The 27,809-nt window shown below is 38.8% G+C and overlaps 2 protein-coding genes across 5 annotated transcripts in view; one reads left to right on the top strand and one right to left on the bottom strand.

Moving 5' to 3' along the window:
- Nucleotides 1-10,642: 10,642 nt before the first annotated feature.
- Nucleotides 10,643-20,777, top strand: znf518b (zinc finger protein 518B). 3 transcript variants are annotated; one of them, XM_079839873.1, is made up of 2 exons: nt 10,643-10,753; nt 16,163-20,777. In XM_079839873.1, exon 2 carries the CDS (start codon nt 16,300-16,302, stop codon nt 18,868-18,870), a length of 2,571 nt encoding a protein of 856 aa, XP_079695999.1. In that variant the 5' UTR covers nt 10,643-10,753; nt 16,163-16,299; the 3' UTR covers nt 18,871-20,777. The 3 variants fall into 3 exon arrangements, with proteins under 3 accessions (XP_079695999.1, XP_079695998.1, XP_079696000.1); XM_079839872.1 differs by lacking the exon at nt 10,643-10,753 and adding an exon at nt 10,922-11,060; XM_079839874.1 differs by lacking the exon at nt 10,643-10,753 and adding an exon at nt 12,877-13,479 and having other exon boundaries at nt 15,914-20,777.
- Nucleotides 20,778-24,100: 3,323 nt separating this feature from the next.
- clnk (cytokine dependent hematopoietic cell linker) overlaps nt 24,101-27,809 on the bottom strand; it is a 53,496-nt gene continuing 49,787 nt past the window's right edge. For both annotated transcript variants that reach the window (XM_079839871.1, XM_079839870.1), the window contains one exon: nt 24,101-24,458. In XM_079839871.1, coding sequence (XP_079695997.1) covers nt 24,303-24,458 — 156 coding nt within the window. In that variant the 3' untranslated portion in view covers nt 24,101-24,302. The remainder of the gene's footprint in view (nt 24,459-27,809) is intronic.

Below are 27,809 nucleotides of genomic sequence, written 5' to 3'. Positions count from 1 at the left end.
GCAATAATAAAGGAAATGGTGTTTATGTGACTCTGTTTTAGTTCATTTTAGCAGGTTTGAGTAACGTGAGAGTCATCTTTACTCTCATCAGTGTGTGTGTGTGTGTGTGTGTGTGTGTGTGTATATATATATATATATATAGGCTAGCTGAATATTCACCGCTGAACTTCTGAATTAGCATTTAAAATAGGGCTGTCAAAAGATTAATCGCGATTAATCACATCCAAAATAAAAGTTTGTGTTTACATAATATATGTGTGTGTACTCTGTTAATTATTATTTATATATAAATACACACACATTCATGTATATATTTAAGAAATATTTGCATGTACACATTTATATAATCTATAATATATATATAAATATAAATGTTTTATATATAAAAAAATATTTTTTTCTTAAATATATACATGAATGTGTGTGTATTTATATATAAATAATAATTAACAGAGTTCACACACACATATATTATGTAAACACAAACTTTTATTTTGAATGCGATTAATCGCGATTAATCTTTTGACAGCCCTAATTTAAAATAATAAAAAAATTAGACTTAGCAACACTGGAACAAGAAAAACTGAGCCCTTGATTTGATTGGATGGAGGATCACATGTGAGCGACATTGCCCCGCCCTCGCGTCAGTAAACACTTTCTGAATTGTGTCGAAAATGGTTCATTACTCGAAGCTTCATTCAGATAGAAATTGCAGCACCATCTCCTGGTGAAGTAAATGTAATGCAACAAAGCTGACAACCATAAAATGCAAGTAGGCTTATATAATAACGCCCCGTTTATTACGTGTTTACAGAGGCAATCAAAGCTGAAGCAGTGTTAGAGCTGTGAAACTCATTTATGCAGGTGAATTTTACAAATACTGGTGAATTTCATGTGTTCATCTTGATAATAAAACATTAAGCATGGTGTGTGTGTGTGTGTGTGTGTGTGTGTGTGTGTGTGTGTGTGTGTGTGTGTGTGTGTGTGTGTGTGTGTGTGTGTGTGTGTGTGTGTGTGTGTGTGTGTGTGTGTGTGTGTGTGTGTGTGTGTGTGTGTGTGTGTGTGTGTGTGTGTGTGTGTGTGTGTGTAATTATTTCTTTAGACAAGGACAGAAGATCAGACCAGCTTAAAAAAAGTTATAACGTAATAAACGGGGCGTTAACATATAAGCTACTTGCATTTTATGGTTGTCAACTTTTGTGTTTACGTTAAAGAAATGAAGTCAAGATTAGAAGAAATTAAAGGATCATAACAACCGGAGCGTACCAACAGTAAGACCAAGCTCTTGGACAGGTTACTGAAAAATACACTTTTTTTTATTTATTGTTGTTTTTCACATTTTATATTTTAATTTTATTGTTCTAGTAATTTATTTGTGTTTGCACACTTTTATTTTATTTATTTTAAATTTGTGAGAACTAATATGTCTAAAATAAAGTCAAATGTGTAAAATGTCACTGTGTCTTTAATTTCCACATTCTAACTACATTCTAATTGTATTCATATAGTGTAGGAAGCAAATAAAAGGGCTCGCAAGTCTTTCTGAATATGCACATAAACATATCTAGAATATCTATTTTTAAATGTATAACTATGTGAATGTAGTATAATAACTTATAACCACAACTTAAGTGAAGCCATAAGTGTGGTCCTGCTTCATTTCACATTTGAGGGAGAAATCTCTAAAATTATGCATTTAATGAAGCATATTGTAATACTACCCAGAGAGCAGACCAACACTGAATCATCGTCGAATCAATGTGAATGCATCAACTAAAATATCCTTCAATCAATGTGAATGCATCAACTAAAATATCCTTCAATCAATGTTGAAATTGAACAGGTTTGCACCCTGAAATAATGTTATTTCAACGATGAAAAATAGATCAAGATGAGCTTAAAATCTATATTTTTTTCAACTTAAATTAAATCACTTATTTAACACTGAATCAACATAGAAACACTATAAAATCAATCTTGCTTTATGTACAGCATGTTCTATGCCAGTTAATTTTCATGTATGGCAGCAATTGATATGATTTTGTATCAAAAAGTCACTCAAAGTAAACAACATCCGTCAGTTTACATGCAAATGTATTTATTTATGCCCCCACAGTTTCAACAGGAAATCTCACATAAAACAATTCCATCTGAATTTATAACACAAGTGAAAAACATGACAACCTGCATCTGCAAAACGGAAGTAAATACAAATGGAAACTCGTCAATAAAGACAGTCTAAATGAGTAAATCATCAGAAAGCAAACAGCTAATGTTGTATTTTAGGTTTTGTGTGCTTGTTTGGAACAATAGTCATTTGTTTAAAGCCACTACAAAATTGTGAATCACCTGTATCGGCACCAATAGCATTAAAATGATCATTTATCCTGAAGGATGATAAAACTGCATGTGCAAACAACGTTTAGAGCAAATATTTCACAGTCACTCTCAGAAAAAAAAAGATTATGCCTATGTTTCACAACAACGGTGACAATCAAGTTTGAACTTATTACTATGAAGCTACCCATCATGCATTGCAGCATGAAGCTTTTTTTGTTTTGATTGTCACCGTTGTTGTGAATCATATGCAAAATCTTGATTTCTGTGTGTGACTGTGAAATATTTCCTCAAAACAATGTGCACATGCAGTTTTATCATCTTTCAGAATAAGTGATTATTTTAATGCTATTGGTGCCGATACAGTGGATTCACAAGATTATAGTGGCTATAAATAGATTATTATTTGCCAAACAAGCACACAAAACTCAAAAGCACAACAGCAGATTTTAGACTTCAGGGCCCGTATTCATAAAGAGTCCTCTCAGAAAACTCCTCATTTAGCTGAAACACTTTTACATAGGAGTCTTAGCTTAAGAGCTATTCGGGACCGATCTGAGAGAAACTCTGAGCAAGGAAAATACTAAAAGCTTTATCTCAGTGAAGAGGCGGAGCTAACCCGTTGCTACTGAAGACTGTGATTGGTTGGTTGTCCAAAAAGGGGAATAAAGGAGCGCTTTTAAGTATAGGGTTTATTCTAAGCCTTCACTTTGAAATTACAAGCGCAAATTGTCCTATTTTACCGTTCTCTCTCACGCACACACACACACACACACACACACACACACACACACACACACACACACACACACACACACACACACACACACACACACACACACACACACACATTATATAAATGTACACTGAAAAATTTAATTAAGCATAATTAATTTGTGCTCGTTTAAATAATTTAAATATAGTTTTTTTATTTTAATTTTAAAAAATGAATTGGTTTTATGGGAATTGCATGTTTAAATTGAGATCAAATAAATTGATTGCGACCACTTACGATAACATTTTTTAGTACATTCAACAAATAATTTTTTCAGTGTATATAAATCCTTTTATTATTTACCATGCTGTTAATTTCCTATAAGGTATTTGATTGGCTTAGAATTATAAACATTGTTCCACTATTTCCAGTTCCACTGATTGCTGGCGTGTCTATTTAATTGGTGGTTTGAAAGTTGTATTTAATGCAACAAACATGATCTAAACTCTAGCGTCTTATTAAGTCACTGTCCTCCATCGTCTGCAACACATTTCTTCTCCTCTTCTTCTTTCTGCCATTTTCTCCACTGCTAAAGAAACTCTTAATCCTCTTAAAAGTCCTCGTCCGTGCTCCTAACAAATCTGACCTTAAGACCTCTTTTAAGGGTTAAGATGCTTTCTGAATTACTTTTTTCTTTACTAGGATTTTTTAGTTAATTTTAAAGGGTTAGTTCACCCAAAACTGTAAATTGTGTGATTAATGACTGAGCCTCATGTGGTTGGACACCCGTCAGACCTCCGTTCATCTTCAGACACAAATGAAGATATTTTAGTGTAAATCTGATGCTCTGAAAGGCTTCCATTGGCTCAACTTTACACTCTCAAGACCCTTAAAAGACACTAAAGACTAAAGTTACAAAGTCCATCTCACTACAGCGGCTCTACAATAACTTTATGAAGACGAGAATAGTTTCTGTGCGCAAAAAAACCCTAAATAACGACTTATATAGTGATGACGATTTCAAAACACGGCCTCATGAAGCTTCGAAGCGTTATGAATCAGTGAGTCGATTCAGCGGTTCAGAGCGTTATGAATCAGTGAGGCGAATCAGCGGTTCAGAGCGTTATGAATCAGTGAGTCGATTCAGCGGTTCAGAGCGTTATGAATCAGTGAGGATGAACGGAGGTCTGACGGGTGTCCAACCACATGAGGCTCAGTCATTAATCACACAATTTACAGTTTTGGCTGAACTAACCCTTTAAGAGTAAACGCCCACATTTCTAAGAATTTTCTTAGAATTTTGTCACTAGGAGCGACTCTTTGCATTAAGATTCTTTATGAATACGGGCCCTGATGATTTATTCATCAACAAGGAGTTGACAACACCTGAAGTCACTTTATCTTTGCTTTCTCAGCGTTTCACACACACAGTTATAACATCCAAAGAAAAGCAGACTCAACTACAGGAAAAGATGTGTGAATTACAGATGCTAAGTTGTCTAAAGTGTCTAAAGGTGTCAGCGAAGTTTCTTTTATTGTCATGATTTCTGGACAAACACACACTGTCTGTGAGTTGCTTTGCAATTACAAATGGAAAATATGTCCACAATTTGAGCTAGTTTTTAACCTTGAGGTTCCATGAGCGTCTATATCGCGCAGAACACGTCAAAAACAGACGTCACAAAACGTTCATTCTGGCTCCTCAGTGACGTTTTTTCAACGTACGCCTCTAGAAGACACTGAAAAGACGTCTTTTGGACATTGCTTTGCTCAGTGGGACATTTTCAGAGGTGGACAGTAACGAAGTATTGTACTTAAGTACAATTTTTGAGTATCTGTACTTTACTGAAGTATTATTTTTTAGGGAAACTTTTACTTTAACTTCACTATATTTGAAAGAGAAATATCGTACTTTTTACTCCACTACATTTCTATCAAGATCCTCGAAGTCAAAAGTCGCTTCTGTAGCAGCTTTGCAAGTCAGTGGATGAATTTTTTTCTTCTTTAAAAGTTTTTTTTTTTTTGCAGACAGCCTATCAGTAATCACTTTTGTTGGGTCATTATTTCCCAACATTTTTTGAACACTGATCAGTTTATAGCAAAATGGAGGAAGACGGTTCCTCGGCACAGTGTGTGCACACATGGCCATATTAGAAAGTACGTTTCAGTTTTCTGAAAAGATTAAAGATCAGTTTTGTTGGCACACACTTGATGAATGTCTCATAAAATGTCATAAAATGTTCAAAAATCTAAATGGGAGAAAGAGAAGCGCAGACGTTTGGATGAATCTGAGAAAGCCTGATGAACGAGCTCAGTTCAGTCTGGTGTTTGTGTCTCTGAGATGAGCACGAGCACTGAATAGAGCTTTCTTTTGGGTGTTTTTTTTGCACTTAAACAGACCAATACACACAAAATGTCAAAATTTTCATTTTGGAAAGTATTCACGTAAACAAAGTTGATTATGTCTTAAGTGAACGTAAACAGTTGGGGGAATATCGGATGTGTATCAGTGTGTTGGATTTGTGCATTCTGCCTTAAAGTGACAGCAGCTTTGTAAGTATTTAAATTAGTTCAAGGTGGTTATAGCATGTTGGACCATGATGACTATAGCGTGCATTAATACAACAATGCAACAATAATAAAATAATGCATTGACATAAAAAAGGAAATTTACTTTTGATACTTAAGTACTTTTATAAACAAGTACTTCTGTACTTTTACTTAAGTAAAAAAAATGTTTTACCACTTTCACTTGTAACGGAGTAATATTTGACCAGTAGAACTTTTACTTTCACTCGAGTAATGGAGTTGTGTACTTTGTCCACCTCTGGACATTTGTAGATATTTTTACTGTCCACAAACAAATGCCTTTCAACTTATGTCTGCTAAATACAGAATTGCATGAATGTGCAGCATTTTGTACAAATAGAAATAATTGTGAATGCAAAACTTCGATTTTGTATTAGTGTTGGTCAGAATCTGTGCGTGCAACGAGTAAGATGTGCATTTGTGGATCCGGTGCCGCGCATGCATTCATTAACTCATATGAATCAAATAGGATCAGCTCACAAACGAGTCAATGAATGCACTGGATCCACAAATGCACATCTTACTCGTTGCACGCACAGATTATTCATTTTGATTCTAAAATCACGCGAACAGCTCACAACAAACGACGCACGACAAGGCAGAAAATCGCCCCGACCCAAATAAGAGTCGCACGAGTCAGAATTCGGCTCGAAATCGGACCAAAATTGCACCGTGTATGCCCAGCTTAAGAAATAAAGATTAATAAAAAAATATGATAGGGTTTGGTTTGGTGAAAAACAAACTGAAATTCAATGTATTTTTGACTCTATTTGGATTCAATACAATTTCCAAAAAATCACACTATGAAAAAACACATACAATCAGGTACAAACAATTAACTTTTAATATCAATACTTCTCACACATTACAAAGAATAAATATCTGAATTTACGATTTATAAAAATACTTTTAACCATTTTTATTTTAATTTTTAAGATTGGCCCTTAGGACACTTGCCTTTATACATTTAGAACAATAATATCTTAGTCTAAACCTAAAGTAATCTTGACCAACTATATCGCATTTTAAAGCTTTCAGACTCTAATTTTCATATTTGGTGACTGATTTTCAAAAGAGATGAGCAGGAGATAAATAGCGATAGATTCGTCATTTGTGATGCGGTACCAAACTATAACGCACGCTCTGACTCTTTCCATATGTTTTTTTATATGCATTTTAGAGATTGAATTCAAATCAAATATTAACATTACTGCCCAAACTACTTCTCGATAGGATGTCTACTTCATAGATATTTTGAAAAGTATGAAAATATAGCGTTCAGATCACTCAAACCATATATGGAAATCGAAGAGTCTACATGTCATCTAGTGGAAAAAGTTGGTACTGCGTCTTTTTTTTTTTTTTGAGATATCAACCTAAAATTTGGTACATAATTTGTTCAGATATTTAGCATTGATTTTCTTGAGGTTTTAGAATTTAACATGTTTTTTAAAATGTATGTTTTATATAAAATTTAAAAATATATATGTTATATATTTTCATGTTCATAAACTTCTATAACTTGTTTTAAACTTTACTTTTATGACTTATACAGTGATGACCGATTTCAAAGCAGTGCTTCATGAAGTTGTTAATAGTTGAAGAGCTCTGACACACACAGTGTTTTGTATTTTGTGTCTGTACAGTTGTTTTTGAATAGCCGTCCTATACGGGTCAAATTGACCCACAAACAGCAAGAGTGTATAACATTTTGATATGCACATTTCACAACGCATCAGCATGTTGAAACTTTGCATGCATGTTAATGACCCTAAATGAGAAAAGGTCACACAATTTCAAGAAAAACAATGTAGGTTAGATAGTATTTCAGATAGATTGAAAAAAGAAATTATAGCTCATTTTTACCATTTGTGGCATACAAAAAATATTTCTGTATTGGAAAAAATGGGGAAAAGCTCTTTTTTTTAGCTTCATAGGTTAGTAAAAAACTAAAATAACAAAATATAACCAAGAAATTTTATTATTTTTGGTCTCTACAATTGCCTTAGAACATTAAAATATGCGGGTCAAATTGACCCGTGAACATCACGAACGTAACAGTAAATGTGTGTATATGTCAAAACACATCAGCGTGTTGAAACTTTGCATGCATGTTCATGACCCTAAATGAGAAAAAGTCACAAAATTTAAAGAAAAAAAACAGGTTAACTGATATTTCTGACAACTTAAAAATCAAAACGGGTCAAATTGACCAAGGGTTAAGGTCGCAGGTCACTCTGACTCGCACAGGAGAAGCACACAAGTTGTAAGAAATAAAGATAAATGAAAACACGAAATGAAAATTGAGATGAATTGTATTAATCTTTTTGTACTTACCTCTAAAAAACACTGCTGCTGTGCTGTCTCTGTCTTGTTCGTGCTTGAAAGCATGGAATTATCAACATTGATCCAATATTATTTAGCATTGACATTTCAACCTCAACCAAATTGAGGATTCTGATGGAATTTCAACATTGACTCAATGTCACAATGCTATCTGGGTAGTCATGTGATTTTTTTTTTTTTTTTTTAGTGAATGCTAAGAGACGTTATTGTGATAAAAAATAAAATACTTGTAGTCTAGTACCTAATCTTTCAACCGCTTAATTCAGTCTATTGTTTTCATTCAATTCACTTTTCACACATCTGTCATGAATGACTGAAACCTCATTATCCTTTTATAGAACATCTTTTGTTTTGGAATTGAGCTATTACAACACATTCAGATTCTGGATTGCCCATCATCCCATTTTGCATTAAAATGGTCAAACCAGGTGAAAGTGCACGTTTAAATCAGCAGTGTTGGTAATGTGTGTACATAACCAGCTAAAGCAGCGCTGCTTGCATCTCCTCTATACTCGTTATTGTTGCAGACAGTGTCGCGCAAAAGTGATGATTCCTGTCCGTCTGTGACTGAAGAAGCAATCGCATTCCCACATCACCGGACTAATCTGCCTAATCCTGCCGGTACTTTAGACCGCGGTGGAAACGCAGACAGTAGCAGGTCTGGGGGAGAAAAAGTTCCTGGTACAAATAGTTCCGGGTAATTTCGGAGGAAACACGGCTTATCCCTCATAAAAGTGCATCTATCCATCATAAAAGTGCATCTATCCATCATAAAAGTGCATCTATCCATCATAAAAGTGCATCTGTCCATCATAAAAGTGCATCTATCCATCATAAAAGTGCATCTATCCATCATAAAAGTGCATCTGTCCATCATAAAAGAGCATCTGTCCATCATAAAAGTGCATCTATCCATCATAAAAGTGCATCTATCCATCATAAAAGTGCATCTGTCCATCTATCCATCATAAAAGTGCATCTGTCCATCATAAAAGAGCATCTATCCATCATAAAAGTGCATCTATCCATCATAAAAGTGCATCTGTCCATCATAAAAGAGCATCTATCCATCATAAAAGTGCATCTGTCCATCATAAAAGTGCATCTATCCATCATAAAAGTGCATCTATCCATCATAAAAGTGCATCTATCCATCATAAAAGTGCATCTGTCCATCATAAAAGAGCATCTATCCATCATAAAAGTGCATCTATCCATCATAAAAGTGCATCCGTCCATCATAAAAGTGCATCTATCCATCATAAAAGTGCATCTATCCATCATAAAAGTGCATCTGTCCATCATAAAAGTGCATCTATCCATCATAAAAGTGCATCTGTCCATCATAAAAGTGCATCTATCCATCATAAAAGTGCATCTATCCATCATAAAAGTGCATCTGTCCATCATAAAAGAGCATCTATCCATCATAAAAGTGCATCTGTCCATCATAAAAGTGCATCCGTCCATCATAAAAGTGCATCCGTCCATCATAAAAGTGCATCTATCTATCATAAAAGTGCATCTATCCATCATGAAAGTGCATCCGTCCATCATAAAAGTGCATCTATTCATCATAAAAGTGCATCTATCCATCATGAAAGTGCATCCGTCCATCATAAAAGTGCATCTATCCATCATAAAAGTGCATCTATCCATCATAAAAGTGCATCTGTCCATCATAAAAGTGCATCTATCCATCATAAAAGTGCATCTATCCATCATAAAAGTGCATCTATCCCTCATAAAAGTGCATCTGTCCATCATAAAAGTGCATCTATCCATCATAAAAGTGCATCTATCCATCATAAAAGTGCATCTGTCCATCATAAATCTCCATCTATCCATCATAAAAGTGCATCTATCCATCATAAAAGTGCATCTATCCATCATAAAAGTGCATCTATCCATCATAAATCTCCATCTATCCATCATAAAAGTGCATCTATCCATCATAAAAATGCATCTATCCATCATAAAAGTGCATCTATCCCTCATAAAAGTGCATCTGTCCATCATAAAAGTGCATCTATCCATCATAAAAGTGCATCTATCCATCATAAAAGTGCATCTGTCCATCAAAAATCTCCATCTATCCATCATAAAAGTGCATCTATCCATCATAAAAGTGCATCTATCCATCATAAAAGTGCATCTATCCATCATAAATCTCCATCTATCCATCATAAAAGTGCATCTGTCCATCATAAAAGTGCATCTATCCATCATAAAAGTGCATCTGTCCATCATAAAAGTGCATCTATCCATCATAAAAGTGCATCTGTCCATCATAAAAGTGCATCTATCCATCATAAAAGTGCATCTGTCCATCATATAACTGCACCACATCGATGGATAGATGCACTTTTATGGACTTCATAAACAAGGCAACACTTCACTGCCATTATAAAGCTTGGATTAGCCAGCTTTTGTAATACAACTCTAATTGTGTTCGTCTGAGAGAAGAATGTCAGACACACCTCGGATGACTTGAGGGTGAGAAAATTCATTTTTGGGTGAACTGTCCCTTTAAAGACGAGAAACATGAATAATAAACATACATGTGCACTGATAAGTGAGTGATAACCATCAGAAGATCTCAAGTTTGTTCTGTAAACTGGAATACGTGTGGATTCAAACGGTCACACATCTGTCTTTTTTCCCCTGTAAACACGTGAGCGCCATCTTGGATGATGTCATGCCGAAGGAGAAGTCGGACAACTTCAGCTTCTTCTGACTAAACCTGACAGGACAAACTGCTCTCAGGTCAGTGTTCTCTCGCTAATCAGCGTGAGAGTTAACACGTGTTTTTCAGAGAAATGCTTGTGCTGCGCAGTCAGAAATGCGGGTGCCCGCGTGAGCTGTAGAGCTCTACTGCAGCCAGCAGCCAATCAGAGCAGCGCGTCGCATCACGTGCTCAGCCCGTGCACCCGCACCCACATCACAATCTGCGCGCTCACAGCGGTGGAAAAAGCAAACAATGCACGCGACGCAGGCGAGAAAATGTTGATCAACGGACGCATTTAACGCACCAGTCGCACTTTTAAGAAGAGGATGAGAGTTTTAACGCAAGGTCAGTGTTTTAACGCATCGTCGGTGCACGCGCGTCATAGCGGCCGCGTGCGGGGCTCGGCTCCTGACGGGCACACGCAACACTTAAGCACGCAAGAAATGCGCGAACGCTCGTTGTGTTTATGTTTCCCTTTGGGGAAATGATGGCTTCATGTGTGCTGTTTTCCACGAGTCTCCTCCTTCTCTTCTTCTCTTCTTCTTCTCTTCTTCTTCTTCTCCTAGCATCCGCAGACGCATATGATGCTCATTTAGACGCATTTATGAATATACGCAATTTTTTAATGCATCATAAAATGCACTGCGTTAGTTCTCCCGGCTTTCTTTCCCCAATATTTGCCATATTTAATGTGCGTTAGTGTGTGTTGAGAAATTACACATCCAACTATAAACACTAAGTGATTTATTGCATCACAGTTTGTAAGTTGCAGATGTGTTTGTGGTTTCATTGACTGCAGTGAGATAATTATCACTCTATATGCAATTATTCATTCATCTGATTTTACAGATATTAATGATATTAATCACACTGGATTTTATAAAATTATTACCCTCTGGTGCTCTTGGTTTAGGGGTCACATTGGTCATAATTGACCGAACACCTAAAAAATTAAACTTCCTCCTCTCCAGTAAAACCAATGCAATTTATTTTCCTTCAATAATATTTTTTCTTTTTAATTTTGTATTTTGAGATGATTTGGTGGTATTTTTTAATATTTATGCAATAATTATGGTCTATTTTTGCCATCGAAAATTATATAATAGGCCTTCAATATATATATATATATATATATATATATATATATATATATATATATATATATATATAATTTAGGTATAATAGAGGCTTGAGAATTCACTAGCTCTCTTTTGAACACATTTAATGATTTTTTTTTGTGATGGATTTGAATATATATTTTAAAAATCTCAAAGACTATTTATTATTAGGGCTGTCAAAAGATTAATCGCGATTAATCGCATCCAAAATAAAAGTTTGTGTTTACATAATATATGTGTGTGTACTCTGTTAATTATTATTTATATATAAATACACACACATTCATGTATATATTTAAGAAATATTTGCATGTATATACTGTATATACATTTATATAATTTAAATGTTTTATATATAAAATAACATTTTTTTCTTAAATATATAAATGCTTGTGTGTGTGTATTTATATATAAATAATAATTAACAGAGTACACACACATATATTATGTAAACACAAACTTTTATTTTGGATGCGATTAATCTTTTGACAGCCCTATTTATTATAAAGTTTAAATTTTTTTTTTTTAGAAATTGTGATTTTTTTTTCTGTGAATTTTTATGTTTTTGCAGATTTCCCATTCATTTCCTATGGTTTCATTTTTGACCAAAGAGCACTTTTTTGGAATTTTTTTGTGTTTACATCCCTAATGCTAGAAAAGTCACCAAGTTTCATATATCATTACGATGAAGCTGTGATTTAAAAAAATTCAATATGTGGTTAATAGGTTGAGTTTTTCATAGTTGTGTGTGTGTGTGGATGTGTCAATATCACACTCTTGATGTGTTAGAGTGTCACTCCTTCACTGCTGTGTACTTTTTTTCAGCATTGTGGCCGATTTGTAGATTATACACACAAATATTCAGAGAATTTTTGTGTTTTGGCCGATTTCCCATTCATTTCCTATGGTCGCTCATTGATGACCGAAGACAATGAGCACTACTTTTTTTTTTTAACGACCAATTAGCATGCTCGAATCATTTTTTCTGTGTTTACATCCCTAATGCTAGAAAAGTCACCAAGTTTCATATCATTCTGATGAAGCTGTGATTTTTATAATATCAAAAAAACAGAACATTTTCCGGTCAGAAATGACTGAAGAGCACCAGAGGGTTAAAATTGGTGAACAGCTTTGAATATTCATTCGTTTAGGCAGTACTGCTCAGCAAATTTATACTAAAATTGTGAACCAAAAAAAATAAACAAATATGAAAACCTTCATTGCATTGACTCTAGATTAAAGGGACAGTGCACCCAAAAATGAAAAGTCTCTTTAGGGTGCGACCTGGACTATATGTTTTGTTTTTGTTTTTTGTTCCGGACCAAACAAACCGAACTACAAGTGTGAACGCACCCTAACGCTGTTGTATCACTTTCGACCAATGGGTGGCGCTGTGACCAAATTGATGTTTGGTGTTGATATGCCAAAGCATCACAAAGAGTAATTTTGGCATCATGGATCAACTTTGTTGCAACGGTTTCATCTATCGACACAAAATCCATAACTTTTTGTCGGTACGATTCGATTTTTGGGGAAAATCGTACAAATGGTCAAGGACAGCTCCAGCAATAGTAGCCTGACCCTTCGCCCGCTATTCACACCAGACGTGAATAAATTGCGTGTATTTGGACGCTTGAACATTTTGCGTTTACTCGCGCGTGACATTCGCTTCACAACAGACGTGAGTTCGCCTCATGGGCGGGGCTTCTGCCAGCGGCTCGTCTCGTTGAGAAATGGCGGACATGATTGTTTAAAATACGGCGAATAAACTCAGTTTGCCGGCTTTAGCTAGCTTGTAGTCTCAATATGTAGAGCTCAAATTGAGTAAAGAGCATTTTTTACAACTCACCAGACTGTCCGACCTCCTCACTCACTTTCTTCCAAGATCATTTTTATTCCGGTTTCTATAAAGTATGAAGATGTATCGCACAGCTCCGGGGATCCACATATGATTCGGTCCTCATTGTTGTCGCTACTAGAGCAAGCTCCTGATTGGTTAACGCGGCGCGAATATCCGCCAAAGTTCAGATTTTTCAACTCGCGCGAATCACGCGTCAAACTCTCAATTTGTGCTGTGTCATTCGCTTGAATCGCGCCGCAGAATGTCTATTCATGTCTTTGCAATGACTTAACATGTAAATGTCTTGCGCGAAACGTTTAATTCACGTCTCGTAAAATAAAATAGCCGTCATGAAATGTGTGGGATGAAAAAAACATTTTCGCTGTGGACTTTCTTCTTTAGACTCTTTGATAGTGCCATTTTCTCTCACCGGCTAGCTTAAATGCTAACATCACTCTGCACACGTAATCGCGTACCTCCAGCACGCGAACAATAAAAAATGTATTTTAGTACGTGAGGATTTCAAGGAATAATTCTGAGTGTAAAAGCAGGCTACGTCAAATAATTATTACAATAAGTTAGGCTCCATTGTGTAACAAGCAAATTAAAATGATACGCATTTATTATTCACAATATGGAAAGAGGAAATAAAACAAAATAAGGAAATAAAACGCAAAATGGCGGACAGGAAGTTTTGCAAAATATGTCAAAATTGGTATCTATGTTCTCGGCATGACCCAAGGCAATGTGCCGGCGACCAATACCGAGTTTCGTAACAATACGCTAATGCGTTCATAAAATACGTAATTTTACAACAAAAAATCAAAATGGCAGATGCCCAAAATGGCTGATATTAGATATCATTCGACTCGGCAAGCGGTTAGAACGGTCAGACAAATCAACTTGAATTCCTTTTTTGTCGGCATGGTCTGAAGATGATCTGGTTCATCAATTAATTTCTTAAATTATCATTTGACTATGTTCTGGCCTGCCATCTAGTGGCACTTTTTTTTTTTTGGCCCGATGCCAAACTTACTTGCTGACCCCTGATCTAGGAGCAGTTAAAAAAAAGTAGGTTTTGAAATAAAACGCAAAATGGCGGACAAGAAGTTTTGCCAAATATGTCAGAATTGGTATCTCAGGCATGTTCTCGGCATGACCCAAGGCAATGTGCCGATGACCCACACTGAGTTTCATAACGATACGCAAATGCGTTCATAAAATACGTAATAAAAAACAAAAAAACAAAATGGCCGACGCCCAAAATGGCTGATATTGGAAAATTGGATATCATTCGACTCGGCATGTGGCTAGAACGGTTAGTCAAATCAACTTGAATTCCATAATGTTTTGCCGGCATGGTCTGAAGATGATCTGGTTCAAATTCCGTATAAATCATAAAAAGTATTTTTTTTGGGCTGAACATTTTTCACTACAGAAAATGACATCACATGCAATCATGTGCAATCGAATCATCTTGAGCCAAGGAATTAGCATAAACATGAGTGCAACTTTGGACGGGTGGTGGCGCTAGAGGGATTGAGTTAGAGACTCCAAATTTGCCATAGTGACATTTCAGACTGTCCTCTATCTGTGTGCCAAATTTCACAACTTTCCCGCTAGCGATTCTATGGGCTGCCATAGATTCAAGAGCGGAAGAAGAAGAAGAAGAAGAAGAATAGGAACGCCAACAATTAACAATAGGTGCACCTGCCCTGCTAATAACGACTTTATTCAATAATTTCTTCTAGTCTGTGTCTGACTCTTACGCTGTTGGCGTAGTGTAAACAGTGCAGCACTACTTACGAGTTCTACGGCAGAACGCCGGCTTACCATTGGCCGACGCATACACGCTGACGCAGGAGCTGGCCAATACAAAGCCGGCGTTCTGATGTAGAACCCGGAAAAGTCATTAATACCTAAAACTACACTGCCCGGTTCGGATTTAAATAGGCAAATGCTTAATCTATGATTGATCTGGATCATTATTGCAGTGATTATGATGTTTCTAGCATGTTATATGTTTGGCAACAGTTCTTCTAACCCTGTTTGGTTGAGTGTGTAGCTTTTCAAAGAAACATCATGGTCGTATTCCAGGATGACAAAACCAAGATTCAAATGTTGGGAGGGAGCATGAAGAACCACTTCCATGCATGAATTGGCCAGACCTTAAATTCATTGAAAGTCTTTGGGATGTGCTGGAGGAGACTTTACAGAGTGCTGGACTCTTGCATCATCAGTTCAAGACCGCTGCAGTAGATTGCTTTAAGCAATGTATTGTATAAATAAATGTTACTTGACTGGAGTACCAAATTGCAGAACCCATGCAAACATATCGCTCGATATATTGAGCTTCTTTTTACCCCTAAGCAAGCAAAGAAAAATAACTTGGCCTTGAGTATATCAGTGCGTTAGATCTCTGTAGAAGTGTTGTTGTACAAAATAACCAATGAAAGACTAAAACACTGTTTTTTCCCCCCATTGTGCAGGTACAAATCAACAGCATACCTTCAACCTTCTCAGCCTAAAGGAATGGATCTTTGCTGGTAAAGAAACAGCCAGTGTGGATTGCTTATGTTTGCTCTCATATTTGGCCCGTGTTAATTGTTAACCTGATGTGTTGAACATGCGCTCACAACAAAGTTTCATGTCATTTATGAGCAGCAAGGAGAGTGCTATACCTAAAAAAGACATTGATCGCCTGTGCTGTGCAAAATGTCGATTTTCAACAAAGGACACTGAACTGTTTGAGAGGCACGTGTCCCATCATAAAGAGGTGACTTTCTCTTGTGCTCTCTGCCCCTATGTCTCCTATTCTAAAACAGAGTCTCAGAAACACATCGTCTCGCATACTGGCTCATACCCGTACAGGTGTAGCTTCTGCTCGTATGGAGCGGTGCGGAGAGATTACATGGTGAAGCATATTCTTCGCATACACAAGAGAAATGCTGAGGAAGGCTTCATAACCGATTTCGCTCTGTCCACCCCAGCGGTCCCTGAAACTCCCGGGATGTCAGGTTGGGCTGAAGGGAATGACCCAATTCCCAATTCCCAAGTCGAACACCCAAGTGGAAGTCAACCCAGAGTCAACAAATCATCTACTATTGGGAGAGCAGCGACCCAAACTAGCAGTAATCGTGCCCGTGTTACCTTCAGTATGCCAACGGCATGCACCACCAATATATCAACCATTGTTCCGGTTTCTAAGACACAGTTCCCCAATGCAATTCCCAGTTGCACTTCGAGCACAAGTCACTCATTAGGCAACGCACCGCAAGTGGTTCTACGATCACGGGAGGAAAACGGCAACCTATCAAACTCTCTGCTCTGTGCCGATGGTCAAAGTAAGGCTAGTAAAATGTCGGAAAAGCTTATTCCGAAAGTCACATTCTCAAGAGTCCAGCTTAGTTCTACAGCACCGCTACGGCAAAGCCCAAGGGTTCCTGAAAAGGCCGTGCATCCGAAAACCTTTCCCAGAGTCAAGGTCCGACCGCCTGTTGAAACGACCATCCCGCTCAGACCCCTGCTTAACATGCCATTGTCCAAGAGGAATGTCCACATGGATCAGAGGGCTAGTCAGTCCACAACAGGGATTGGTGCTACGACGCTGAAGACGAGTACAAATCCCACTGTTCCAATCAGAAATCAGCCGCACTCAGAAAAGAGCAATCAGGCAAAGCCAAACTCCAGAGTACCTTCAGCGGAGACATCAAGTCCGTTATCCAGTGTCCAAGTGGAACTGTTGGCACCTTTGAACCAGCCAATTCAACACAACAAGCCTTTGACAGTGTCCTGTCCTGAGGAGATCAATATTCCTGCTGGGTGTTTGGTGGAATTGGTTGAGGTGAAAAATGTCAATGGGACTCGGGAGTTGGAGCTAAGGTTGATCCCGCCGAATGGAATCCCGCAAGACCAAAGGAGCACCGAGGAAAGGCCTTCACCGGGGGTCACTACTGGAGGCAAATTGTCTTTTAAATGTCAAGTCGATGCCGCTGCAAAAGGGTGTCCAGTCAGCCCTTCTACATCTTCAACATCTCACAAGGTCAAACAGCAGCAGCCTTCAGCGTCCATTGATGTCCAGAAGACAGGACACAAACCACAGTGTTCTTCAGCAAGAAACAAGCTCAACCTGAAGACCAAAGATCCAGGGGTCAAGCGTTTGGCAGCAGCCCATGATATCGCCACCCTCGAGGGTCCAGAATTGAGTTCTGAAGGCCTTCCCGTGATCTCATCGGTTTTCTCTCTATGTCCTACACCTACACCAATCAAGGAGCCAAAGGACGACGTGGGAAGTGCTAGGCAATCGCTAGTCTATAGTTTTCTGATTAAAAAGGAGGAGGAACCTGAGGAGAAAGATAAAGACGCTTCTTTGTGCCTCAAAGAAACTAAGACCGAGGATGAGAATACTGAAGGCTCTAAGACTCTTGGACAAGTGCAAACACCAGCTGCAAGTCATTTAAAACAAGATCCAAATCTGGTAACGCCAAACCAGGGCATCATCCCATCAGACAAAGATGACATTTCACATCAAGACATGGGACATTTTGAACACGAGTCTGGAGGGAACTTGGATAGCCAACCACACTGTGCTTCCCTCATGTATCCCAAAGTAGCTTTGGTCAGGATCCCGAGTTCTGTGTTGGAACCGTCCAAGAAGCTTCCAGAGCCGCCACGAGAGGAGAGTTTGACGGCACGGCCGGTTCTCTGCTGTACATTAAGCGAGCAGAACGCGTCCGGTGGTCAGGCCGTGGCCATCAAGCTGATACTAAAGAGAGACTTTCGAGAAAGTCAAGAGAAGCACCAAGACTCGCCGGCACGTAAAAAGCATAAAAAAGAAAAGAGAAAAGCCAAAAAACGCCGGTCGTCATCATCGGTTGAGATGGGCCTTCCCCGTTTCCCATCCGAAGGTCATCGAGAACTGAGGCTAACTCCTCTGAGAGTGGATCAGCGAGTCAAGCTTCCTGGTCCGAACCAGCCGGTCGTGGTTCTGAACCATCCCAATCCTTTAGTTCAATCAGTCAATGTCGGCATCCAAACACTGGAGAACTATAAGTGGATTCGCTCGGTTGATCATGAGCGCGAGCAACCTGTGCGGAAACAGCCTTCCCTCAAGATGAAACTCAAGAAAGTTCACGGAGAGAAGTATCAGGTGGTCGAGTTGATTCTCAATGGACTCTCGGACAAACAGTTCTCGTGAAAACCCTTCGTGATATTTCACCCTTGTATTAGATTTTTATAATAGTGCAATTTTAGAGAAACCCGACCCTGTGTTTAATTGTAAATAAAACTCCCTGGACGTTGGTATTTATACACTGATAAACATTTCATCCATGTTTGAGCTACACTAGTTACATCTAGTTGGGAATGATTTTCTTTTCCAGCATTACTTACCCCTGTCCCACATGACAGCTGCAATGACAAACCCCTTCATATAGACGCTTTTTCTTAGAACTGTAAAACTGAACTCTGCCAACATGTAGATGTCATAATCGAGATATTTTTTAAACAACACTAATGTCTGTTTTAGGATGTTGTGTGTTGATTTGTCATGATTGTACAGGCTCATTTCAAGCTTAAGTCACGTCTGTATACGTCATATGTTTGGAGTTTCACAGATGTTCATTTCTTGTCGCTTTACAGCGATTTTGTGAACACGTAGGCATCAGTGTTGATGTGATCTTTTCTGCTGTGATTTGTGTGCCGTGGGTGATGTTTGGTTTGAACACGATCCCACGGTTTCACAGACTAGGCTTAAAGGGTTCGCTCACCCAAACAAAGTCATTAATTCACGAATAAATCACGCGAAATTGGACGCTTGAACATTTTGCGTTTACTCGCTTCATTCGCTTCACAACAGAAGTGAATTCGCGTTAGCGCTGTGCAATATTGAAAAAAAATGCGATATCCTTGTTAAATAAAGTGATATGCGATACAATATTGCTTTAAGTATGTAAAATTTATTTATTTCCCCAACTGATATCGTTCACTTAAAGCATAACCGATTTGTGTTTACATGAATAGTCATCAAGACATAACTGTGTGTGTATTTGACAGTTCGAGTGTGTAACAAGACACGGAAAAAAGAACGCCTTGTGCGCACGTTTCGGTGTGTGTGTCAGACAGTGCGAGATTGCAAGGAGTTGTTTTTCGCAAGTTATTGCATTTAATAACACTTTTAATAACGTCAAGCAAGTCACATAAGTAACAGTCGTGTGCCCAGTCTATATGCGTCAACCTAAAACATACACTTTTCACAATGTTGAAGTAGCATATTAAAATGATTCAGATATTGCGTACGCTTGCGATATGCATGTACATTTGCGATATTTCGATAATTTCGATATATTGCGCAGCCCTAATTTGCGTCAAATGGCTGACATGGATTGTTTTAAAATACGGCGAATAAGCTCAATGTGCCGGCTTTAGCTAGCTTGTAGTCTCAATAGGGTGAATTCACTACTTTTTCCAAGTCATCTCAATGGCAGAATGTGACCCAATTGTCCTGAATGGCTAATTGTGTTAGCATCGTGCTAGCAACATGCTAATTGTGTTACCATTATGCAAGCAACATGCTAATCGTGCAACCAGCCTGAGTACCCTAGCAACCGCATAGCAGGTCTAAACTACTAAATTCAAACTTAAAACTTCAAACTATTTCAAACTTGAAACTTTTTTAACTATTTCAAACTTTCTGGTCCGGCTTTTCCAAGCCAACTTAAAGTTTGTCGCGACAAACTTTTTAATCTTGCGATATGTTCATTTGCGATATTTTGATCATTTCGATATATTGCGCAGCCCTAGTAAAAACATTGATAAAATAGTCCATGTGTCTCCAGTGGTTCAACCTTAATGTTATGAAGCCATGAGAATACATTTTGTGCTAAAAATAACAACTTGAATCTGTGTCGGACTCTTTTGCTGTTGGCGTAGTAAACACTATAGCCAATAATGAGCCGGCGTTCTGACGTAGAACCCGGAAGCTCTGTACTGTGTTTACTACGCCAACAGCAGAAGAGTCTGACACAGACAAGAAGAGGTTAAAGTTGTTATTTTTATGGCTTCATAACATTAATGTTGAACCACTGGAGACACATGGACTATTTTATCGATGTCTTTACTCCTTTGTGGGCCTTGAAAGTGTTCATTACATTTCTATCTATGGATGAGCTCTGGGATTTCATTTGTGTCTGAAGATGAACGAAGTTCTGACGGGTCGACATGAGGAATTAATGACAGCTAGACTAAAATCTATCAGTGTTATTGTTTTGTCTGAAGATGCACACCTGTAATGTTTTCTTCTGTGCGTTTATAAAAGCTTCTTAAATATGCTAATTGATCTGAGGCTGAAATCCAAACCTATGACGTACAGTTAAAGTGTTTTCGCAAACTAATTCAGAAAAAGTTTGCGTATTTATTGTCTTCAGTATTTCAATGCATTGCGTAGATTGTTCCTCCTGTAAAATGTACGCTCATTAAAGTCTTGTGCTTAACTTCTTTAACTTTTTAAATCTACCTCAAATGATCAAACCAGTAAACTTAACTGTCCGTTTGCTTTTATTACTGGTGAAGTTATGTAAAGTTACAGCTGAACTGTTGCATTTTAGGGCGTCTTGTTTTTGTTTTTAAAGAAGAAACTGAGAATGTCATGAGTTTTTATGTCATGTGCTGTATGTTGTTCAAGGCTTCAGAAGCGTAATATCTATTTTTAAATTATTCATTAAGGACTAAAAAGTGTAAAGTGTGATTAAATCAAAAACTGAAATGGATTAAAAGCATATGCAAAAACAGTTTGTGTGTGCGTCTGCATTCAGCCAAACACTCTATCAGTCGCAATAAAGCAGTCTTTTGTCTTTTTAAAATGTCATATAAATGCATTTTCAGTGCAAGTGGGATTGTCAGATCCAGCAGATATACAGGTTTAACCCTTCAGATATTCAACACACAGAGTCATGTTATTACACAATGAGGTTTTTTGCACATGATGTATAGAAGTAAATTAATCACAAATGTCCTTGAAACAAAAACAAGAGCATTGTATGAACAGTGCGAGGTGAGTGGCCGGGAAAGAGTTAATGATTTTCTGTTTTGTTCTAGGTAACTAAATCAACAGTTTATCAATAACTGAAGAATATGTAAAGGTCTGGGGTATTTGGGGTTAGAGCGCCCCTACTGATGCTAAAGAGTTTAATTCAGATGGTCAACATCATTTAGTAAAGAAAATCAGTCGTCATATTTAAAATGACTGTTTTATCCCCCATTAAAATGCAAGCATTGTGTCATTTAGTGCAGTAAGCATGCTTCTTTTGTTTGTGAGACTTTCGTCCTTAATTTACATTTATGCATGTGTCCCTTGAGCTCTCAACAAGGGGTCTTGTTGTCTTTTTGGGACTTATATTCCCCGTATCCCCCAGAGTTAGAGAAGTCCATACACACCATTCTTATCTCCAATGCCATAACTCTGACGCACCCACCGCTAGCCTAGCTTAGCACAAAGACTGTAGGTAAACGGCTCCGCCTAGCTTAGCACAAAGACTGAAAGTAAATGGCTCCAGCTAGCCTAGCTTAGCACAATGACAAGAGGTAAACGGCCTAGCTTAGCACAAAGACTTGAGGCTGGAGGTAAACGGCTTAGCTTAGCACAAAGACAGGAGGTAAACAGCTCCAGGTAGACTAGCTTAGCACAAAGACAAGAGGTAAACGGCTCCAGCTAGCCTAGCTTAGCACAAAGACTGGAGGTAAACGGCTCCAGCTAGCCTAGCTTAGCACAAAGACTGGAGGTAAATGGCTCCAGCTAGCCTACTACTCAATAAGTGACATTCTCCTGTTTACATGTTGTGATGTGTATAGTTACTCATCGTGTACTAAGACCGACGGAAAATGAGAAGTTGTGATTGTCTAGGCCGATATGGCAGGAACTATACTCTCATTCCTGCGTAATGATCAAGAGCTGTGAGCCGCCCCATGAGTGCAGCGGCGCAATGCTATCACACAGAGCCTGAAAATAGGCTAACTTCAGTCAACATAACCAACGGGACAACCGGCTCACACAGAGAGCGCTGGGACTATTTTCAGCCGCTGCGTAATATCATTGCGCCACTGCAAAGTTCCTTGATTATTACGCAGGAATGAGAGTATAGTTCCTGCCATATCGGCCTAGAAAATCACAACTTTTCATTTTCCGTCGGTCTTTGTACACAACGTAACTATACGCATCACAATTTTTTTTTTGTAAAACATTATTTTGTTACTTATTGAGCAGTAGGCTAGCTGGAGCCATTTACCTCCAGTCTTTGTGCTAAGCTAGGCTAGCTGGAGCCGTTTACCTCCACTCTTTGTGCAAAGCTAGGCTAGCTGGAGCCATTTACCTCCAGTCTTTGTGCTAAGCTGGCCCATTTACCTCCAGCTTTTGTGCTAAGCTAGGCTAGCTGGAGCCGTTTACCTCCAGTCTTTGTGCTAAGCTAGGCCATTTACCTCCAGTCTTTGTGCTAAGCTAGTCTAGCTGGAGCCGTTTACCTCCAGTCTTTGTGCTAAGCTAGTCTACCTGGAGCCGTTTACCTCCAGCCTTTGTGTTAAGCTTGGCTAGCTGGAGCCATTTACCTCCAGTCTTTGTGCTAAGCTAGTCTACCTGGAGCTGTTTACCTCCTGTCTTTGTGCTAAGCTAAGCTGTTTACCTCCAGCCTCCAGTCTTTGTGCTAAGCTAGGCCGTTTACCTCTAGTCTTTGTGCTAAGCTAGGCCGTTTACCTCCAGCCTCCTGTCTTTGTGCTAAGCTAGGCCGTTTACCTCTCGTCTTTGTGCTAAGCTAGTCTACCTGGAGCCATTTACCTCCAGTCTTTGTGCTAAGCTAGGCCGTTTACCTCCAGCCTCCTGTCTTTGTGCTAAGCTAGGCCGTTTACCTCCAGTCTTTGTGCTAAGCTAGGCTAGCTGGAGCCGTTTACCTCCAGTCTTTGTGCTAAGCTTGGCTATCTGGAGCAGTTTACCTCTTGTCTTTGTGCTAAGCTAGGCCGTTTACCTCCAGCCTCCAGTCTTTGTGCTAAGCTAGGCCGTTTACCTCTAGTCTTTGTGCTAAGCTAGGCCGTTTACCTCCAGCCTCCTGTCTTTGTGCTAAGCTAGGCCGTTTACCTCTCGTCTTTGTGCTAAGCTAGTCTACCTGGAGCCATTTACCTCCAGTCTTTGTGCTAAGCTAGGCCGTTTACCTCCAGCCTCCTGTCTTTGTGCTAAGCTAGGCCGTTTACCTCCAGTCTTTGTGCTAAGCTAGGCTAGCTGGAGCCGTTTACCTCCAGTCTTTGTGCTAAGCTTGGCTATCTGGAGCAGTTTACCTCTTGTCTTTGTGCTAAGCTAGGCCGTTTACCTCCAGCCTCCAGTCTTTGTGCTAAGCTAGTCTACCAGGAGCCGTTTACCTCCAGTCTTTGTGCTAAGCTAGGCTAGCTGGAGCCGTTTACCTCCAGTCTTTGTGCTAAGCTAGGCTAGCGGTGTGTGTGTCAGACAGAGTTATGGCACGGAGATGAGAATGGTGTGTATGGACTTCTCTAACTCTGGGGGATACGGCGAATAAGATGAAGTCGGAAAAGGTCGGCGTGTTCCTTTAAGTGAAGGGTCCAGTAGAAGTTGCAGTAAGTTTGTATTTGCTCTCAGTCCAGCAGCTTCGTCAGGTCCTGCTTCGTGATTGGGTACATCAGGACACACTGTCTCTTCTGATTGGTCGCCGCTGAAGTTTTGCGTCCGTCGATGAGAACGATGGGGAAAATGGAGTGGAACTTGATGATGTCAGTGACCGAATCGAACCTCTGAAAGACACAAGACGCGAGAGATGACGTACCGCCCAAATCGTAAAGGTCCTTTCACACTGGACGCCATTTTGACGCGTGGAAAATTTGTGCGATGGTTTTATTTTTTTGAGCAGCTGTTTGTGTAATGAATGCTTCCACACCGAATGCGAATGTGCTGCAGAAAAAAACTATGCTTATTTTGTTAAGCTAGGCAGTTTACCTCCTGTCTTTGTGCTAAGCTAGGCTGTTTACCTCCAGCCTTTAGTCTTTGTGCTAAGCTAGGCAGTTTACCTCCTGTCTTTGTGCTAAGCTAGGCCGTTTACCTCCAGTCTTTGTGCTAAGCTAGTCTACCTGGAGCCGTTTACCTCCTGTCTTTGTGCTAAGCTAGGCCGTTTACCTCCAGTCTTTGTGCTAAGCTAGGCCGTTTACCTCCAGTCTTTGTGCTAAGCTAGTCTACCTGGAGCTGTTTACCTCCTGTCTTTGTGCTAAGCTAGGCCGTTTACCTCCAGCCTCCAGTCTTTGTGCTAAGCTAGGCCGTTTACCTCCAGTCTTTGTGCTAAGCTAGGCCGTTTACCTCCAGTCTTTGTGCTAAGCTAGGCTGTTTACCTCCAGCCTTTAGTCTTTGTGCTAAGCTAGTCTACCTGGAGCCGTTTACCTCCTGTCTTTGTGCTAAGCTAGGCCGTTTACCTCCAGTCTTTGTGCTAAGCTAGTCTACCTGGAGCTGTTTACCTCCTGTCTTTGTGCTAAGCTAGGCCGTTTACCTCCAGCCTCCAGTCTTTGTGCTAAGCTAGGCCGTTTACCTCCTGTCTTTGTGCTAAGCTAGGCCGTTTACCTCCTGTCTTTGTGCTAAGCTAGGCCGTTTACCTCCAGCCTCCAGTCTTTGTGCTAAGCTAGGCTATCTGGAGCTGTTTACCTCCTGTCTTTGTGCTAAGCTAGGCTATCTGGAGCTGTTTACCTCCTGTCTTTGTGCTAAGCTAGGCCGTTTACCTCCTGTCTTTGTGCTAAGCTAGGCCGTTTACCTCCAGCCTCCAGTCTTTGTGCTAAGCTAGTCTACCTGGAGCCGTTTACCTCCAGTCTTTGTGCTAAGCTAGTCTACCTGGAGCCGTTTACCTCCAGTCTTTGTGCTAAGCTAGTCTACCTGGAGCCGTTTACCTCCAGTCTTTGTGCTAAGCTAGTCTACCTGGAGCCGTTTACCTCCAGTCTTTGTGCTAAGCTAGTCTACCTGGAGCCGTTTACCTCCAGTCTTTGTGCTAAGCTAGTCTACCTGGAGCCGTTTACCTCCAGTCTTTGTGCTAAGCTAGTCTACCTGGAGCCGTTTACCTCCAGTCTTTGTGCTAAGCTAGTCTACCTGGAGCCGTTTACCTCCAGTCTTTGTGCTAAGCTAGGCCATTTACCTCCAGTCTTTGCGCTAAGCTAGTCTACCTGGAGCCGTTTACCTCCAGTCTTTGTGCTAAGCTAGGAACTCCTCGAATTGCCCCACGGATAGGCCTGTCACGATAACTACTTTTTGTTTCGCGATATATCGTCCCAGAAATAATTGCGATAAACGATATTATTGTCATTTTAAGACTATTTTACGCCACTGAAAATATAATCCTAATTTAACTAAAACTAAACTAAAACTAAAAACAATTCAGGCGACTACAATATGACTAAAACTAAATGGCATTTTAGTCAAAAGACTAAATGACTAAAACTAAATCAAAATTTGCTGTCAAAATTAACACGGGAAGGAATTGCCACTTTCGCCTCCGTCACGGAAAACACACAAGATGACGCACAATCGAGTAAAATGTTGGTGACGTTCATTATCATGTAAACATAATGGGCGATATATTGCATCACAAAAAATGCTTGAGGTCACGTACGTATATCGATATATTGCGACAGGCCTACACACGGACATTCAGAAGTATCTTTATCTTCCGGCCATGATAAAGCTAGAGCAAGACGTCGTGGCTGATGTGAATGGTTTTGACGCGAACTATTCGCACACGAAATATTCGCTTTTCCGTAACTCGTCCGGTGTGAAAGGGCCTTACAGGATTAGATCACTTTTAAATCAACTTTTGCTGATAATTTACTCACCCTCATGTCATCCAAGATGTCCATGTCTTTCTTTCTTCAGTCGAAAAGAAATGAAGGTTTTGGATGAAAACAGTCCAGGATTTTTCTCCATATAATGGACTTCAATGGGAACCAACGTTTCAAGGTCCAAGTTCTTGTGTTTCTCTTTCCTTCAGTGATTCTGCTCATTATCATCAGGTGTTCATCATTAATTCTCAATAATCACTCTTATTGACTTTAACACTGCTTCAATGGTACTTTAACCCAGTAGTGAGCAGACACATGAACACTAGGAAGTGTTAATTAACATGGGCGTTTTTTGTGCACTTTTACATAAATCTTACCTGGTTCATTCACATATAACTGGTATATATGAATCACATTCAGTTTATCAATACAATTACATAAATCTTACCTGGTACATTTATGTATGACTTACATATATGAATCACATTAAGTTTATTATGTAATCCAAATGTATGGAAAATTTATATGCAATTAAAATACATAAATCTTATGTTAAGACGTAAAATTTTTTTGGAGTGTAATTGCATATTACGTGACGTCACGAATGCGCATCACAGAACAGAGCAAGGCGAGCATTTATGCTTATAAAACTTAAACTTTTTTTATAATTTTTTTAATAACCGATGGTTTGGCTAGATCAGACCCTTATTCATCATGTGGTGTCGTTTAAAGCTGCACTGAAACTGTCATTTGGACCTTGAACCATTTGGAGCCCATTGAAGTCCATTATATGGAGAACAATCCTGGAATGTTTTCATCCAAAACCTTAACCCTCAGCTGTTCTTCGTTTAGGGGTTTCTCTGGTCATCTTCCCGGTCATAAGTGACCGGACACCTAAAAATAAACTTCCTCCACCCCAGTAAAATAAATGTAATTTACTTTTCTTCAACAATATTTTTCTATTTTCTTTTGTATTTTGAGATGATTTGATGGTACTTATTAATATTTATGCAATAATTATGGTCTATTTTTGCCATTGAAAATAAAACTTTTTTTTTTTTTAAACAGTATTTCTGGTTAAAATAAAGTCTAGGCCTTCCAAATAAATTTTTTTTGAAGGCAGATTAGCGCCTCTTTTGGAATTATTTAAGAAGTCATGCAACCATGTGTGTAACCACGAGGTCTCAATGGAGAGGCTTGAGAATTCACTAGTTCTGTTTTGAACACATTTAATGATTTTTTTAAATGGATTTACATATATATTTAAAAAGTCTCAAAGACCATTTATTATAAAGTTTTAGATATTTTTTTGTTATAAATAGTGTTTTAAACTGT

This window comes from Gobio gobio, assembly GCF_949357685.1.
Source record: "Gobio gobio genome assembly, chromosome: 16".
Taxonomy (NCBI): Eukaryota; Metazoa; Chordata; class Actinopteri; order Cypriniformes; family Gobionidae; genus Gobio; species Gobio gobio.
Note: the sequence above shows the minus strand (reverse complement) of the source record. Positions and strands in the feature narration are given on the sequence as shown.

Excerpts from the sequence above, each read along its gene's own strand:
- znf518b (XM_079839873.1), top strand. The coding sequence starts at position 16,300 with ATGCGCTCACAACAAAGTTTCATGTCATTTATGAGCAGCAAGGAGAGT.